General features: G+C 41.8%; 1 protein-coding gene across 1 annotated transcript in view; it reads right to left on the bottom strand.

Moving 5' to 3' along the window:
- Positions 1-18761, bottom strand: part of MUC4 (mucin 4, cell surface associated) — a 90757-nt gene that overhangs the window by 12714 nt on the left and 59282 nt on the right. The window contains exons 12-21 of the mRNA XM_027845173.1: positions 15755-15874; positions 15379-15584; positions 14654-14744; positions 13989-14156; positions 12068-12169; positions 10634-10864; positions 5300-5437; positions 2787-2965; positions 2482-2641; positions 1178-1333 (exon numbers count right to left, since the gene is read on the bottom strand). Of these exons, the coding sequence (XP_027700974.1) occupies positions 1178-1333; positions 2482-2641; positions 2787-2965; positions 5300-5437; positions 10634-10864; positions 12068-12169; positions 13989-14156; positions 14654-14744; positions 15379-15584; positions 15755-15874 (1551 nt within the window). The remainder of the gene's footprint in view (positions 1-1177; positions 1334-2481; positions 2642-2786; positions 2966-5299; positions 5438-10633; positions 10865-12067; positions 12170-13988; positions 14157-14653; positions 14745-15378; positions 15585-15754; positions 15875-18761) is intronic.

The following is an 18761-nucleotide window of genomic DNA, read 5'->3' on the forward strand; positions in this document are numbered from 1 at the left end:
AGGCCTCTCACCTCCAATCTGAGAGAGATCCTATAATCTCTCATACCTTGTATCATTCTCTAGCAATAAAACAAAACAAATGAAACTCATAAAACCCACTAACCCAAACAGTTATTCAGATCTCTACAGTGCTGGGCTCTCTTTATTAGAATCACAGTCAATTTTTGAATCGTAGAACATTAAAGCATCTTAGAGGTCATCTAATTCATCACCACCCCTGACTCCCCACCCTCTTATATACAGATTTTTTAGGCAATTGGCCCAGGGTCACACAGCTAGTGTCAAGTGTTTGTTCTGAGGCCGGATTTAAACTCAGGTCCTCCTGAATTTAGGGCTGGTGCTCTACCCACTGTACCACCTAGCTGCCCCTCCACCCTCTCAAATTTGATAGATGTGTCAAGTAAGGCCTACTTGGCCAACATCATACTTGTCCTTTAGTGGCATAGCTGGAAGTAGAATCCCTGACTCTAAAATGTAGCGCTCTTATCATTATACCACATTGCCATTCTTAAAGAGCTAGAGGAAATGAGAACAGGGGAAAGGCCTAGAAAGCAGAGAAGACCAACTATTCCGGCTTTTTTTTTTATGACAGTTATAATTAGACATTTTGGCATCCAGGGCAAGCAACACCAAATGGACCCTCAAGTCAATTTTGCAATTCATTTTGTGAAAATAATATAAGAAGTAATTAAGACAAATTCAGTTGAGTGGGATGGGGAAGTAGTTATTATACTGACTTGTAGATCATCAGTGTTATTAACAATATGTACATATGGTAATTCCCTATTTAATTATTCATGATAACTAGATGTTACATTCAGTTCCACTAATGTTGAAAGAATTTAGGGCTGTTAACGTGTAAATGTAACCCCTGTTAAAACTGTCTAATCTGTTAAAAATCATTATTTCAAACGTTTTGTACCTGCTGAATTTCAGTGCCCTGGGGAAAGCCCTTATTGCCCTGTCCTAGTTATAGCTCTGGACCCTGTCCATTACTTTACTTCTAATAAAATGATATTTGGAGCCTGAAATCTCAATTTCCATGACCTTCCTCCAAAGCTTTCTCAAAATCTGGAGTTTAAGAACCACGACACTAGAACCATCATAATTCCTTCCAACATCTGATGGCCATTGTGGGGAGGGTAGTATTATAGGTGCTACAAGGACCTGGTCATACCTGTAAGCATGGTTGGTGTAAAGGAGTTCCCAGCTATGTAGCATCGGTCATCAACAAAAGCTGGGGGGCAGAGACAGGTGACTTGGCAGGTGGAGGAGACAAAGCACTTTCCATCATTGTAGCAATGTCCCCGGGGGCACTCTAAAGTCTCACAGCCTGCAAAAGGAAAAGGAGAATCGTCAGATCCCTGAACACCAGGAAAAGAAGTGATGGTGGAGATCAGATAACTGATGTTTAGGTAGCATTTTAAAGATTGAAAAGTGCTTTGGCTTCACTGCTGGCAAGCGTGTCTGGTAAAGACGGGAATATGATGATGTGGGTAGAGAGGACTGATCTTGCCCATATTCCTGCCTCTATTAGGCATATTTTTCATCCTACTGCTATCCATTCCTCAGGGAAGTTCCCCATTTCCCAACAGTGTGCTCCACGTTTGATCCGTGTTTTTCTCTTTGCTTTTTCCCAGTCCTTCTCCCGTTTATACAGTGGCAGGGGGTAGGCTGTCATATCCCTGACACCTGAAAAGGACCCTGGAGATTGGGGAGGGAAGAAGAGAAGGTGGTGAGTTTTCTATCCACACATTCCTTCTCCTCTCTACTCTCTCCTGACCCCTCACACACGGTTATTTTCCTGACTTTGTTTGGGGCCCTCAGTAGGTCTGTGGAATTTAGGGAAAACTAGACTGGGTTTGGAGATCATTGTCTCAGACTCCCTGAATTTCACCCTTCAGGCTCACCATGGCTCAAGGGCTGGGGACAAAACATAGAGCTCTGGTCTCTCTGAAGCCTCCCCTGTCCACTTCATGGCTTCCAGATGGGGTCCCTCTCTATCTAGTCCAGGGGTGGGCAACTGTGGCCTTGAGGCCGCATGGGGCCCTCTAGGTCCTCAAGTACCGCCCTTTGACTGAATCTTCTAGGTCCTCAAGTGTGGCCAGGCTGGCATATATCTCCCAACTTCTCCCACTCCTGCTTGAGGGCTACCTCCTAGGTTCCTCTTCCCAAACCCCCCCAAAACTTCCTTCCCTCCACTTACTTCCACTTCTATTCCCATTAAGCATCATAGTTGTAGAGCAGTAACACAGATACAGAGCTAGGGAGGGCCTCAGACGCCAGCTAGTACAATCCTCCTATTTTACAGATATGGAAACTGAGGCCCAGGGAGGTTAACTTATTTACCCAAGGTCACACAGGTCATAAGTGGCAGAGGTAGGATTTGAACCCAGGCCCTTTGATTCTAATTCCAGAGACAGTCAATCTCACTCCCACTTTCTGACCCCCTTTCCCTTAACCTTTGAATCTAATACTCACTTGCACAATGTCTCCCATCTCCTGTCATGTTCTTAGGGCAGGCGTCACACCCCTTTATTGGATCACAGGGGACACCAGGGTAACAGCGCTCAACACAGTGGTCAAGCCGGCGTTCACAGAAAAGGCCAAAAGTTTCCTGGTTACATTTACAAGCCGCCACCTAGAACAGGGTTTTTGTCAGTGAATTACCAAATATTGGGACATCATCAATCTCACTGCATGTTTCCACAGCATCCTTCTCTCCCCACGTTCCACAGCCAGCACCCTCCTAACACCCTCCTGATGTCCCATGGGATGGAAATCACCTGAAGGGACGAGTTGTGCAACCTGCTGCTGTCACTGTAGTTACACTGGTTCTCATTTGAGCAGTTGCAGAGCACAGTCTCGGGCTGTAGAACAGAAGACAAGCCTTCTGCATTCCTCACCAGGAGCTCAAGGTTAAAAGGGTCAAAGGATTGTGGAGTCCACAGCAATGTTCCATTTCCTGCCCCAAAGCAAAAAGAGACCACGGTGAGCTGGAGCAGGCCAGGGAACCAAGAACATCTGTTCCATTTGCTGACACATCCCCAGAGTAGCTTTTATGGGATCTGGCCACTTGACTTTGGATTCTGTTATTTTCCATCTTCTTTGCCTCGGACTCCCCCATGTCTGGCCATGCCTTGCCATGCTCCTAGGGGGTGTGGTAAGACCCTCAAACAAAGCTGGCTTCTCTAGCTTCATCTCCAAGCTGACAAACTCCATTCCCTTCCTCCCCTTCCCAGACTGGGTGATATTGCCCAACGGACACTTTCCATGCTCAAATATGATGTCACAACATTGCAGATTTGGTGGCTTCTTCCTGGAAGAGAGACCTAAGAGGCACCATTCATAGGGCAACTCAGAATATTTCCCCAGGGTCATGCTGATTAGAGTAATATCTTCAACAGCTTGTGTTCTCCTCACAGAGAGGAGAGGGGATGGACACAAGGTGCAGCAACATGTGTTTTTGGACATGGCTTTTTTGTGGGCTCATTTTGCTCTATTATGTCTATTGGTGACAAAAGGTTATTTTCCCCTTTAAGATACCCCAGCTTTTGTCCCCACTGACCTCACTTCTTATCTTGGGTCCTTCTTCCAGGCCCTTTCAGATTGGGTTTCTTATTCCATGACTTCATATTCACTCTCACTCTCTCCACTATATATTTGTGTGTATGTATGTATGTATGTATATATGGTATATGTGTGTGCATATGCATATATAACCATGCCTCTAGAAACAATATCCATATATTTCACACACACACACACACACACACACAGAACTATTCTATTCATAAGGATTTTACAAAATCTTGGCAGGAAAAAAAAGTCATAGCCTTTTTCTTGGGGTGGAGAGGAGAGGACAGAGAAGACAAATAAGGTAAAGTGACTTGCCCAGGGTCACACAGCTATTACATATGTGAGGTCACATTTAAACTCAGGTCTTTCTAGAGTCTAGGGCTCTATCCACTAAACCACCTAGCTGTCCCTAAAAGGCATACCCTTTTTATAAAGAAGGCTTGGAAAGAGCTGGGATCCTGCTAAGTTAACTGATTACTTAGCATTTGATACAAAATAACTTTTGTACCATGGTTTATAGCTTTGTACAGTAGCTTATAATTTAAAGGCTAAGGAATGGAAAGAGAAGTCAGGAACAAAAAAAGTTCAAAAAATAGTCATCACTGATATTGATAGAATGTACATGAGTCTAGTTGTAATCTTTCCCATGCCTAAAAGAATGCCACACTAAAAAAATAAAAGTAAAAAATGAAAGAATGCCACTCTGCGGTTAAAAGGATTGGGGAAAGAATTCTTTCTTGTGCAGAGAGAAGAAAAAAGAGACAGAGAGCTGGTCCAAGTCCATGGCCTTTCCTGAAATTAACAGAAAATATTCACATATTGTGTTTTGTTGGTTTTTTTGTCCTTAGGCCAATGAGCTCTTGAAGTAAACTACAAGTCAAATACTTTTACTATATTACATATTACTATTGGAAGTTAACTATGAACTGCTGAGGGGTGGGGGTGGGGTAGACAACAGAAACACCATAACTAAGAAAAGAAAAAAAAAATTTCTCCCTGAAATAAAATGAGGAAAACCAGAAATAAGGTTAAATGGTTTGTTGTTAACAGTTAAAGTCGGTGAGGAAGGCATTAAATTATACTTTGGCATTTTCATTTCTTTAAATCTTTCTCTAAGTTGTCTTCTTTATGTAGACAAATATTATCAACTAATTATTAATTGATTTACTGTACTTTTTAAGCTTTTTTAAGCTTTTATGTAGTATTTTGTTTTCCCAGTTACATTAAAAACAGCTTTTAACATTCATTTTTAAAACTTTAAGTTCCAAATTCTCTCCCTTCCTCCCTCCCCACTCCCTCTCATTGAGAAGGCAAGCAATTTGATATAGGTTATACATGTGCAGTCATGTAAAACATTACCATAATAGTCATGTTGTAAAAGGATTTACTTTGGGATTTTAAAGTAGCTATTTTTTTTTAGGAAAACCATAACTGATTTGATTGTTAAGCGCTCTGACTCATTTCTATATGTCCTTGGGGATATCTGAGCAAATTGACCATATAGTCATAATTAACCACGTATCATCATCTGCCTGGTTGAGAGCTACCTGAATTGCAGGCAGGATGCCTATGAAGAAGCAACTCCAGGAGATCTAGCATTGCAACTCAAGACCGTAAAATGATCACAAGCTTTACACAGGCTGTAGGGAGGCAGATCCATTCAATGGTCTGGCTCTGACCTTCCTTTCCAAGAAGAGCGAGCCCAGTCAGCTTTCATTACCCATGAAGATGATGTCAGAAGAGTTTTGGCTGAGGTGAAAGATGGCTCCTGGGTCATTGCTTCGATATATCAATCTCTGGGTCTTCCCCATGTAGGCATGGATCAAGGTCTCACCATCAATGAGGGGCGGGAACTGGTCTGAAACACAAAGAAAGAGAATTGAACTCCCAAAATATTGCTCTGTTATCATTCTCTATCTCTCCTCCTTCTTTTAGATGTACTGGGCTTGTCTCAGACAATCCTTGGTGTCATGACCCACCTCAGGAAGCGAAAGTATACGACATGCCCTTAGAAGATGAATTACAGGGGCAGCTAGGTGGCGCAGTGGATAGAGCTCAGGCCTTGGAGTCAGAAGGACCTGAGTTCAAATCCGTCCTCAGACCAAACACTTGACACTTACTAGCTGTGTGACTCTGGGCAAGTCACTTAACCCCACTTGCCTCACCCCCCCTCCAAAAAAAGAAGTTGAATTATGGCTACTCCACCTGGCCAAAACTTCATCCCCTTTGCCTTCCTTTCCTGTTCTTTCTCTTTAAATAAGGTCTATTGCAAGTTTTCACCTATAGAAATGACAATACTGGTCACTGTCCAAAGTGAATTAGCAGATGTTGTCTCTGTTCTCCTAAGAGCTTAAATCCTATGTGTGACAACATTAACATGGATGATCAAGAAGAATAGCACACAGGCAGGTGAGAAGTCTAGGTGGTACCATGGGAAGAGCTCTGGACTTGGAGTCAGGAAGACCTGGATTCAAATTCAGCTTCAGATACTTACTAGTTGTGTGACCCTGGGCAAGTCATGCAGTGGATATAGGGTCCTGAGCTTGGAGTCAGGGAGACCTGAGTTTAAATTTGGCTTTGAATATTTACTAGCTGTGTGACCCTGGGCAAGTCAAATAATAATATTAATAACCAACATGTATATAGCGCTTACTATGGAGGAGGCACTTTGATAAGTGATTTCTTCATTGGTAAAATGAGGATGAGACAGCTAGGTGGTGCAGTATAGAGGGCTGGGCCTGAGGTAAGGAAGACTCTTCTTCCTGAGTTCAAATCCGGCCTCAGACACTTACTAGCTCTGTGACCCTGGGCAAGTCACTTAACCTTGTTTATCTTGGTTTCCTCATTGGTAAAATGAGCTGAAGAAGGAAATGGCAAACCACTCCAGTATCTTTGCCAAGAAATCCCCAAATGGTTTCATGAAGAACAGGCCACAAGTGAGAAATGACTGAACAACAAAGTGAGGGTAATAATAGCCTCCTTCCCAGAATTGTGCCTGGCACATAGTAGGTACTTAATAAATGCTTGTTATCCTTCTCTCTACAACAGAGACATAGCAAAGAGTCATCCCTTGACCCAGACCTGGAAAGACATTATTGACTAGCCTAACCCCATAATTTTACAGATAAGGAAACTGAGAGGGGGAACAATTTGCCCAAAGTTAGTGGCAGAGCCAAGATTCAAACTTGGGTCTTTTGAATATAAATATACTGGTTTTTCTGCTGTACCATAGCTGCACTGACCCCAAACCTCTGCAAATCTGTCTTTGTGACCTGGTAGTGTTTGTTTCTCTAGTTTTTCTCTGAGGTACAGAGGACAATAAGGTGGGGAGGGCAATAAATATGGTCCAGGTGCAGGACAAGAGGCAGATCACTGATGCTGTCTGGGACTTTCTTCATAATCTGGCTCTCGTATACTTTTAAAATTTTATTCCATTATTTTCCATTATACACTTTCTGCTCCAGGCAAACTATCCTCCTACCTGTTCCTTACAGCCATTCCAGCTATATAATCTCTGAACCTTTGTGTGTATGTGTATACATATATATGTATATACACATAAATACACACATATATGTATATATGTGTGTGTATATGTGTATATGCATGTATGTGTATATCAGCATATGTGTGTATATGTGTGTATATATGTATGTGTATGTATATGTGTGTGCACATGTACATATGTGTATATATGCTTGTGTATGTATACACATGTATAGATGTGTGTATGTATGTGTGTATATGTGTATGTGTGTGTATGTATATATGTGCATATGTACATATGTGTGCATATATACTTGTGTATGTATACATGTGTATAGGTGTGTGCATGCATGTATATGTGTATGTGTATATATGCATATGTGTATGCATGCGTGTATATGTACTCGTATATGTATACATGTGTATACATGTGTATGTGTGCATATATGATGTATGTGTATTGTGTGTATATGTATATATGTATATGGGTATATCTATGTCTATGTCTATATCTATATCTATATCTATATCTATATCCTTCCCCAAGTCTGGAAAGAAGTCCCTGCTCACCTCTGTCCCTCTGAATCCCTTGCTGTCTCCCAAGCACAGTTCAGGGGCCTCTTCCTACCTGAGACCTTTCCTTACTCTTCCAGATGTTAGCGTTGTCTTCTTGTGGAAATTAGTTTGCATGTGCTGTGTACTTATGTATAAGTACACACTGCATCCATGCAGTAGAATGTAAGCTTCTTGAGGACAGGGACTTTTGGTTTTTGTCTTTGAATCCCCAGCCCTCACACAGCTCCTGGCTTGTAAAATAAATGTCTATTACATTGAATTGAATTGTATTTTTCCCATGCGCTCTCCATGAGGGATAACACTATGAGTGACATAATTCACTAGAGTCAAATAAAATCTGTTTAGTCATTTTCAGTCATGTCTGAGTTTTTTTTAATTAATTTATTTTGAATTATCAACAATCACTTCCATAGGCTTTTGAGTTTTAAATTTTTCTCCCCCTCCTTCCTCATTTCCTTCCCCAAGACGGCACGAAATCTGATATAGGCTGTACATATACATTCCTATTAAACATATTTTCACATTAGATGTCTAACTTTTCAAAACCCCTTTTGGGGTTTTCTTGGCAAAGATATTGGAGCATTTTGTCATTTCCTTCTCAAGCTCATTTGACAGATAAGGAAACTGAGGCAAACAGGGTTAAGTGACCTGCCCAGGGTCACACAGCTTGTAAGTATCTGAGGCTGGGTTTGAACTCAGGAAGATGAGTCTTACTGACTCCAGCCCTAACACTCTATCCACTGGACCACCTTTTGATGTTGTTCAGTCATTTCAGTTTTGTCCAACTCTTTGTGAGCCCATTTGGGATCTTCTTGGCAGAGATACTGCAGTGGTTTGCCTAGTGGGCCTTCTCTAGCTCATTTTACAGATAAGGAAACTGAGGCAAAAAGGGATAAATGACTTGACCAGGGTCACGCAGCTAATAAGTGTCTGAGGCCAGATTTGAACTCAGGGAGATGAGTCTTGCTGTCTCCAGACTTGGAGCTCTGTCCACTGCACCACCTAGCTGCTCTTTCTTACAAGAAGCAAGAATTAACTCTTTCTTGCTCATTCTTTTTGGAGAAAGGACTGAGAGAGTCCTGCTTATACTGTGTGTAGTGATGGGCCTGGAGAGGTTTGCTCTGAGGGCCTGACTGTACCACGTTTGTGTCATTTGCACAGGTAGAGTTAAATCTGGACTCATCTGTACCATCTGGGTATCAAGCATTATAAAACAAAGGCCCTGGAGTGAGGGGGCACCTCAGATTGTGAGGAAGATCTGAGGTCTTATTCATTAAAGGGGGAACAGGTCCCTTTAATAATTTAATTTATTAATTATTAATTAATAAATTAATAATTAATTAATAAATAATTAAATTAACAATTTAATAAATTGACTTGGAGCTCTGCCTCAGTTTCTTTTATTGTAGATTGGGCATTTTGGAACCCACACAGGACAAAGGTCAATTGGGTGGCTCTATCACATGGTTATGCTTAACTTGGGAGACTTATTAGTTGGGATTTCAGCCTAGATCAGCTAGTTGATATCACAGTGAAAAGAACACTGGGCCTGGAGTCAGGAAGATCTGAGTTCACCAGCTATGTGAACCTAGGTCGAATACCCAACCTCAATTTCCTCAACTGTAAAACAGGGATAATAATAACACTGCCTCCCAGGGTTGTTGTGAGGATCAAATGAGGTAATATTTGCAAAAAGTGCTTATCACTGTGCCTGGCACCATAGTAGGTGCTATCTAAGTGCTTCCTTCTTCTTCTCCCAATAATGTTGGGCTAACGATAATCAGGGAGGGAGGCCATGGGTGAGCTGTGACAGTAGGAAGCAGCAGCTGCTATCAGTAGCACTAATAAGAATATAAGCCTCTCTTACTCCAAGGGCTTCCTCTATAGGCTGCAAATGAAGCTATCCTAGACTCTTATCTGAGGCTGTCTAAACTAGTACTATGACTATAGACCTGAGTATGTTGGCAGGTGAGAGTGAAAGAACCAGGTGTCATGGCACAACAGTATGATTCCAGAGATTCTGATTATGGGGGTGTCTGTATTTGTGCTCCCCTCTGCATTATATGTATGGCAGCTAGATGGCACTCAGTCTGGAGTCAGGAAGACTTTTCTCTCTGAGTTCAAATGTGACCTCAGATACTTAGTAGTTGTATGACCCTGGGCAAGTCACTTACCCCTGTTTGCCTCAGATTCCTCAACTGGCAAATGAGCTGGAGAAGGAAATGGCAAACCACTCCAGTATCTTTGCCAAGAAAACTCCAAATGGGGTCACGAAGAGTCAGACATGACTGAACAACAAAAACTACATTATATGTAACCTAATAATAACTAGTATTTATATAATGCCTACTATGTGCTAAGTACTCTAAAAACATCATCTCATTTGATCCTCACAACAACCCTGTGGGATAGGTGCTATTATTATTCCCATTTTACAAGTGAGGAAACTGAGGCAAATAGGGGTTAAATGACTTGCCCAAGGTCACACAGCTACTAAGTGTCTGAAACTGGATTTGAACTCAGGAATTCCTGACTGTAGGTTTAGTGTTCTATCTACTGTACCTCTACCTGTTTCTAAACCTCGGGGAAAGTTTCCTGCGTTAGGATGTACTACAGGTTGCCCGAAGTCTTAAGGACAGAGGGACACCAAAAGGTTATACAATGATGCTGTGTCACAGGGTCCCTCATCTTCTTTTCCTCTTCCACTTATGTGCCTGATTCAGAGGTCACAGAACCCTGACACTTAACAACTGATCCTAACATTTACGTAGCAATTTAATGCTTGCAAAGAGTTTACACAGATTATCTTTTGAGCCTTGCTATGACCCACATGACTTGCCCAGGGTGATCCAGCTGATGTCAGAATCTGAACTCGGCCTCTTGGCTATAAATTTAGTCCTGCATCCACTACACCATCCCACCTCTCATTTGGAGTTGGAGTCCCAAGACAGGAAGGAAAACCTCCAGGCCGTAATAACCGTGTGTCACTTACTGAGGGTGCCATTCATGCTCCGGAAGTTTCTAGCGATGGTGCTGGTGGTCTTCCCAATACTGAGATTCCCTGTGACCAGGGCATCATAAAGACATTGTTCACTATTGTTACACAGAAAAGTCCAATTTTTATAGAGGGGCTTGTTTGTCAATTCGTACAGAAAGATGGGAGTGAAGTTGCTGCTCAGATTATCATGTTTGTTATCAAAAAGGCTCTTTCCGCTGACATCCCCTGAAATACACAAGACAACCCAGGGCGGTGAGCAGTGATGATGTATAGGACACATTGCCCTCATCTTCTTTCTACTACGCCCATAGTCTCCTATCACTATTTACACTGTTGGGGGAAAGTGTAGCTTCTGGAACTATAAGGTCAGAGGTCATTCTTTCTGTCCCAAAATTTGTTCAGCTGCTCCTCAATTGACAGGCACCCCTCTTGGTTTCCAGGTCTTTGCTATAACAAAAAGGACTGCTATAAATATTTTGCACATATGGGTTCTTTCCCTTATTCTTTGATTTCTGAGGGTATACATCTAGTAGTGGTATTGTTGGGTCAAAAAGTATGCACCATTTAGTGACTTTTTGAATATAGCTCCAAATTGCTTTCGAAAATAGACTAATTTACAGTGATACCAATAGTTCACTGGTATGCCTGTCCTCCTGTAGCCCCTCCAACATCTGTCATTTTTACCAATCCAATGAGTGTGAGGTAGAAACTTAGAGTTGTTTTAATTTGCATCTCCCTTATCATTAGTGATCTGAAGCATTTTTTTCTCATAGTTATTGTTTGCTTGCCCTCTTTTTTTTGGAGGGGGGGAGAACTAAATGTTCATAACCTTTGACGATTTATCTATTGGGGAATGGCTCTTGTTCTTATATATTTGAGTTAATCCTCCCCTATATCTAGGATATCATGTTTTTTAAAAAAAGTTTTCTATAAAGATTTTTCCCAATTAATGGTTTTTCTATTAATTTTAACTATACTGATTTTGTAAAATGGTTTTCAATTACATGTAATCAAAATTGCTCATTTTATCTCCTCTGATACTCCCTATCTTTCATTTGGTCAACAATTCTTTCCTTATCCATAGCTGTGAAAGGTATCTCTTTGTTAGGGATCACTTTTCCATTAGGCACAGGCCTTTTCACTTCTGCCTCCCACTCTCTCATGCTTAGAAGTGGAGTCTGGAAGTAGAGGAAAAAAGATATTTTAATACCAGGCCTTCCTGAGAGCAAATGTGATATAGAAATAGCACTAAGATCTTCAGAGTTTTCTTTAGATGAACTTTGGGGACCATCCCTCCCCACCCAATACAGAGACAGGAGGTCTATCTCCAATATAGGATTGGGAGTCCTGTGTCTATCCATCTCCCTTATCCTGGCTCCAGCACCACGGTCTAGGACTTCTTCGAGAATTGAGAACCCCAGGACTCACAGGTCATTCCATAGTGAAAAAACTCCTTTTCAGAGCTGTTATAGGGAATGGAGGAACCATTGGGCATCTTGAAGTCATCAAAGATATTGTTATTCCAGACCCCTAGGGAAGAAAGAAGATAGTTATTATGTATATGGAATTACGTATATTTCTCAAGAAGAATTTAACAGTGCCTTCTCAATGGATGGGGTAAGGGTTGGAGAGGAGGAGAGAATTTCAAACTCAAAATTTTTTAAAAAAAGTTTAAAAAATAAAGAATTAATCAGGTCATATTCATTATGGAAGAAAAAATTTCATAAAGGATGAATGGACTAAGGGAACTTGTGAAATGGAATTTCTTTGGAAATTATTAAAACAAAAAAAATTACAGAAAGTTAGCATTGGACAGGACCTTAGAGTTTGTCCAATACAATCTCTCCTTTTATTGATGGGGAAAATGAGCAGGAGAGAAGTTAAGTGACTTGTCCCAAATTACAAAGTTAATAGCAAAATTAGTATGAAAGTTCAGCTACCCAGAGTTCTATCCCTGTACTTTTTTTAAGGCCTTCCTAATCCTTAGAATTCAGGAGAATCTTGCCTGTCTAGTGTTTTCAACACCTTTCACTTGTTACTGTTTGAAGGAGAAAGGATCACAGGAAGATAGATTTGGAACTGGAAGACTTGAACCTTAGAACCATGGGATCATAGATTTAGTGCTGGAAGGAGTCTTAGAGATCCTCCTCATTTTACAGATGAGGAAGCTGAGGCCCAGAAAGGTTCTAAGTGGCAGGGCCAGGATTCAAACTTAGATACTTACCCAGTACTATGCAACCTCCCTTAGGAAGTCAGAGAGACACAGGTAGATAGACAGAGAGACAAGAGACAGAGACTGAGCCACAGAGACAGAGAGATAGGTACTGAGACAGACAGAGACAGAGAGATAAGCAGAGACACAGGGACAGAAACAAAGACAGATAGAGAGTGAGAAAAAATAGAGAGAGAAAGATAGTGAGAGATTATGGGAGAAAAGGAGAGAGATAAGAAAGAGACAAAGATAGAGGGGGAGAGAGAAAAGGGGAGGGAGAGAGATACCGGGGAGAGAGATAGAGAAAGAGGAGGGAAAGAGAGAAAAGAGAGAGGGAATGAAAAAGAGACAGAAATAGAAGAAGAAATGGGAGAGAAGAAGAGAAAGGAAGGGGAAGAGAGAGGGACAGAGAGATAGAGAGAAGAGAGAGGAAAGAAGAAAAGAGAGAAGAGAAGGAAAGAAAGGGAGGGAGAGAGAGAGAGGAGAGGGGAAAGACGAAGAGAGGAAAGAGGGAGAGAAAGGGAGGGGAAGAAAGAGGGAGAGAGAGACAGAGGGTAAGAAACAGACAGAAGGAGAGACAGAGAGAGAGACAGAGAGGGAGAGAGACAGAGAGACAGAAGCAAAGGAGAGAGAGACAGAGACAGAAAGAAAGAGCACATATCCAGTTTTTGTAGGGTATAAGCTGAGGCACAGCTTCCTTTCTCAATTCTATGTGAGAGAGTCAAAACTAGAGCAAGAATCCTTATCTCCAGATTTCGGTCGAGGCACTGTTTGGGGGGCTGGAGCGACTGAGAAAGTGTACGAAAGAGAGAAATTAAACATCTCAAATAAGGACCATGGCTTAGCAGATCAATAGTAAGCAGGAGTCATAAAGCTCCCCAAGAAAACAGCTCCACAATGGGTGGAGAGCGGGGATTCACTCCACTGGCACCAGGGTCAATGGCTTTCTTCCTGAACCTTGTCTTGAAACCCACAGAGCAACTGAACACTCTCAAAGTCAGATATCCCTTCCAAGTCATCAGGTTTAGAAAGCTACTATGACGAGAATTCTATTGAGCATAGCAACTCCTGCTTTCCTCCAGCTCTATGATTTCAGTTCTTTACCCAACGTAAGGGACGGTATCCTCTTCCCCTTACCCAGAAGGCCCTCAGTGTGGTTTTGATACTCTTCTGGCAGGCTGATAACAGCCTGCAGAATGTTGGTCAGTGCCTGCACAGAGACTACCACGGTCCCATCGAAGTTGGCAGATATCAGAGAGCCATTTTGAATCAACAAAACTCCAGAGGAATTGTATATCTTCATATCTAGGATATTGGGAGACAAGCAAAGAAGTCAGCTGGGTCCAGAAACAATGAGACTCATGAAGAAACATAGGGAAAACTTGAAGACAGACCTGGAGGACATACCAAGGGTCTGTGACAAAGGAGAATTTATTATAGCAACCCTAGCCCTAACTAACATAGAGTTCACATCAAGTGCCTGCACCATCTTCTTCCTCCTAGGGGAGTTTGTGTGTATTCTCAAAGGACATGATAAATGGAGAGTGATTTATAACACTCCTTTTTAGCACATTGAGACAGGCAGAATAGTTGAGCTTTGGAGGTAAGTTCCTTCTTTCCTCCCTTTCTCCTTCCTTCTTTCCTTCTTTCCTTCCCTTTTTCCTCTCCCTCCTCTCTTTCCTTTTTTATTCCCTCTCTCTTTTCCTTCCTTCCTTCCTTCGTTCCTTCCTTCCTTCTTTCCTGTCATTAGTCAACCTGCTTGTCCAGCCCCAGAGAAGGAGGAGAGGTGATCCTTGCCTTACCTTCTGAAAAGTTGATATGGGTGGTAAAAGTCACATTCTGTTTATTGAGTTGAACCTGGATGGTATCATTAGGTTCAAGAAACCAGTAAACCTGAAAGGAAATTGAAAGTGTTAAAAGTCTTGACCAATTACAGCCATACAGCCCATATGAAGATGAGATTTGAAATTCAGAAAGGACTGGGGCAGCTAGATGGTGGAATAGGTAAGAGCACTGGCATTGCAGTCAGGAAGACCCTAGTTCTTATCTTGCTTCAGATACTTACTTACTAGCTGTGTGACCCTGGACAAATTATTTGACCTTTTTCAGCCTCAGTTTTCTCATCCGTAAAAGTGGATAAAAATAGCAACTCCTTCATAGTGTTGCTGTGGGGATCAAATATATATATATATATATATATATACACACACATATATACATATATATATACATAGACACATAGTGTTTTGCACATCTTAAAGTGCTATATAAATGTTATATATGCTATATATCTCGTATTATTTTATTTCCTAGGGTCATACATGGAGCCCAATCCACAAATGGAGTCCAGCTGTCCTAATGCTGGGTATTCTCCCCCTTTCCCTCCTTTTCCCTTTTCTCTTCTTCCCTTCCTCCTACATTGCCTTTTCCTCTCTACTGAGCTATTGTCTTTCAAAAGGGGTCCTTGTGGGCTAGAGGAACCTAAGAGAGTTGAATGTGGGGAGATGGAAAGTTCGGTCTCACTCACTGTGTTGTTTACGAGTTTGGACTGGTAGCGAGCAGCAAAGGCAACGAATTTGGTTGCTTGGGCTGACTCCATCTTGCCTGTTCGTCCATGCAGCAGGAAGGAGGAGTTTCCATCTTGGGCTTGAACCAGCTTAAAGTCTCCCAATCCATTGAAGGTATAGTTGGCACCGTCCAAGGTAGTGATATGGGGATCTCCAAACATCCAGGCTGGAAAAGTTGGGGAGACCACATTGGTGTGACAATGCCAAGGCCTAGGCAGTGGCCAGGGGCATAAAGTCTGTCTGCAGTCCCCTCCCCTGCACTGACTTCAAGTGGTTTCACTGCCTCAAGGATATCCCTCAGTCCCAACCCCTTTGGCCAGAGCCCAGCAGCCTTACCAGGTCGAGGTGGCCTATACCCTATACAGCTGACAGGAGGCCTCTTCTGCTGGTACAGGTAACACAAGAATGGCTTGTCGTTCCACCGGCAGCACCAGTCTTGAGCCTCCTCTTCTTGGTCTGTTGAGAACAACATCTTGCTGAGAGGGGAAATGAAATTGGAGAATCCAGGAGAGAAGTCCAGTGTGAGCTTAGGTAAGTTCATGGCACCTTCTCTGGGCACCACTTCCTGCCTATAGGCCCTAAGCATGGGTAAAATAGGAATACTTGATATGATTTGAGGGGTCATAGGATTTGGAGCTGGAAGAGACCTTAAGTCTAGTCCAAGACTAGCTCATGTAGTGAAGAAAGTGGGCCCAAGAATGACTGCTTAAAGTCACATAAAAAATAAATGACCAAGCCAGGTTCGAATCCAATTAATTTGAATCTGGGTGTTCTTTTCATTATGTTAAGCTCCCCTACTCAATCAACTCTAGGGATTTCCTGTTGCCTTGAGGATAAAATATATACTTCCTTCTTTAGCTTTCAAGCCCTATACCATTTAGCTCCAATCTATCTTTATGGGCTCATTGAACATCACTCCCCTCTACATTCTGCAATTCAGACAAACTGGCCTCCTTCTTAAAATTACCCTCCATGAGTCTTCCATCTCCTTCCCTTTGCATTGGTCATTCCCCATTGTGGAATGCACTCCCTTTTTACCTTCACTTCAAGGCTTCCTTTAAGATGCAGCTCAAGTACCATCTTCTGAATGACACTCTCAACTACTAGTGTCTTCCCTCCCAAACTACCTTGTATCTAATTACTCTCTCTCTCTCTCTCGATATATATATATATATGTACATATACACAAGATAAAATATATATATATTTTTCTTTATCTTGTACATATTTTTTATGTACTTGTAACTGAGGCAAAAAAGGTTAAGTGATCTGCCCAGGGTCATTCATCTAGGAAGTATCTGATGCCGGATTTGAACTGAGGGAGATGAGTCTTCCTGACTCCAAGCCCAACACGCTGTCCACTGTGCCACCTAGCTGCCTTTTCAAATAATAGAGAGTACTATACAACTATAGCCTGTAGTTACTATGTCCCCCAAAGTCCTCCTCTGTCTCATCTTTGAGGCATGGAAATGACAGAGTGTCTTCAGAGGATATGCCAGGGGAATACAAGCTCTTTCAAGTCCCAGCATGCTGAAAATGTTTGGAGTTGGGCCTGCTCATGGACTCTTGTCCAGGAATCCATTTAGCTACATTCAGCGACGCTCATTAGCAAATTGGTCTCAAGGTGATGTGGTTTTTCAGCCAAATAACTGTTGGAGATCATCTACTTAACTGTAGAAGGATTGCTATCTGTGTTAGTGGAAGGAAGAGCAGACATCAGTGAATTTACAAGCCCTTGGTAGATCAGAGCAGTATAATTTGTATAATCTAGCCAAGCCTGACGGGGCAGCTAGGTGACACAGTGGATAGAATGCCCAGCCTGGAGTCAGGAAGATTCATCTCCTTGAGTTCAAATTCAGCCTCAGACACTTTTAGTTGTGTGACCTTGGATAAGTCACTCAACCCTGCTTGCCTCAGTTTCCTCATCTATAAAATGAACTGGAGAAAGAAATAGCAAATCACTTTAGTATCTTTGCCAAGAAAACCCCTCAAGAAGAGTCCAACGTGACTGAAACGACTGAACAACAAAAGAGTCAAACCTGGAGCATTTGCATGCAATTCTCCATTGGTGGAGAGAAAAAGAACTCCGCTAATTCGGCTGTGCCTGTGTGAGGGCCTTAGTTGGCTAGACAGCTTTAGACAAGAGAGATCTTTTTCTGCTTTTTGTGGGGAGAAGAAGTAGGTTGTTCTAGACTAGTCAAACTCAATTTGAAATGTAGCCACTAAACTGTATATAAGGATCCTTATGGCAACATAAGGAAACCTAGAAACTTAGAAAACCATATATTATCATCATCCTGTTCTATTATATTTTTATTTATTTTGCTAAACATTTCCCAATTACATTTTAAACTGATTTTGGAGTTATAAGGAGAGTTGTAGACCAATGTTTGACAGCTTTGTTCCAGACCCTTTTCACAAAGAACTTTGGAGAGAGAGTAGACTTTAGCAAGCAGTAGTCATATTGACCGAGGAGCTGGCTTTCCCCTAAATGCCTGCATTCCAAAGTCTTTTCTCTCCCTGAAATCCCCGAAGTAAGTCTGGAATAGTGTGTGTTCTCTCTGAAAGCAGGAAGGAAAGAGATTATTGAATCTTTTATGTCCAAAGCTCTCATGACAACTTTGCCCTTCATTGCAGGCACACAGCCTGGAGTTTCTCACTCCACCCATGAGAAGAATCATATACAAATGACCTGAGCTCAGCTGGAATCATGAATTGGTTTTTTTTTTATTAATTTATTTTGATTTATCAACAATCACTTCCATAAGCTTTTGAGTTTTAAATTTTTCTCCCTCTCCCTCCTCCCCTCCCTCCCCAGGACGGCTCACAATCTGATATAGGCTATACATGTACATTGAATTATGTTTTTATAAGTGCATAAGGGGTACTTGCATCCCTTATGAAAGACACAGCAAAATTCCATAGCTTAGCAAGAGGCAAGATTGCTGAACCCTGACTTAGAAGGTTGAGCACATGCTTAAAGACATATATGTTTCAGGAGAAAACATGCCTGGCAGTACAAAGTTATATTGGCAGTTGTTGCTCAGTCGTTTTTCAGTTGTGTCTGACTTTTTGTGACCCCATTTGGGGTTTTCTTGACAAAGATACTGGAGTGGTTCACCATTTCCTTCTCCATATATAGATAGATAGCAACGCTGATGGACCAACAGAAAGAACTGGCCTTAGGGTAATAGCTAGGCCAATAAGGTTTATAGGTAAGAAATTCTGAAACAAATTTTACCAACTTTAGAAATTTTCTTTATAATCTGTAGAGCCTTGACTTCCAGGGATACGGCTCATTTGCTTTCATCCTATTTGTAGCTTGTAAGCAGGCAGATACAGT

The sequence above is a fragment of the Vombatus ursinus genome, unplaced genomic scaffold, assembly GCF_900497805.2.
Source record: "Vombatus ursinus unplaced genomic scaffold, bare-nosed wombat genome assembly UNPS02014959.1, whole genome shotgun sequence".
Taxonomy (NCBI): Eukaryota; Metazoa; Chordata; class Mammalia; order Diprotodontia; family Vombatidae; genus Vombatus; species Vombatus ursinus.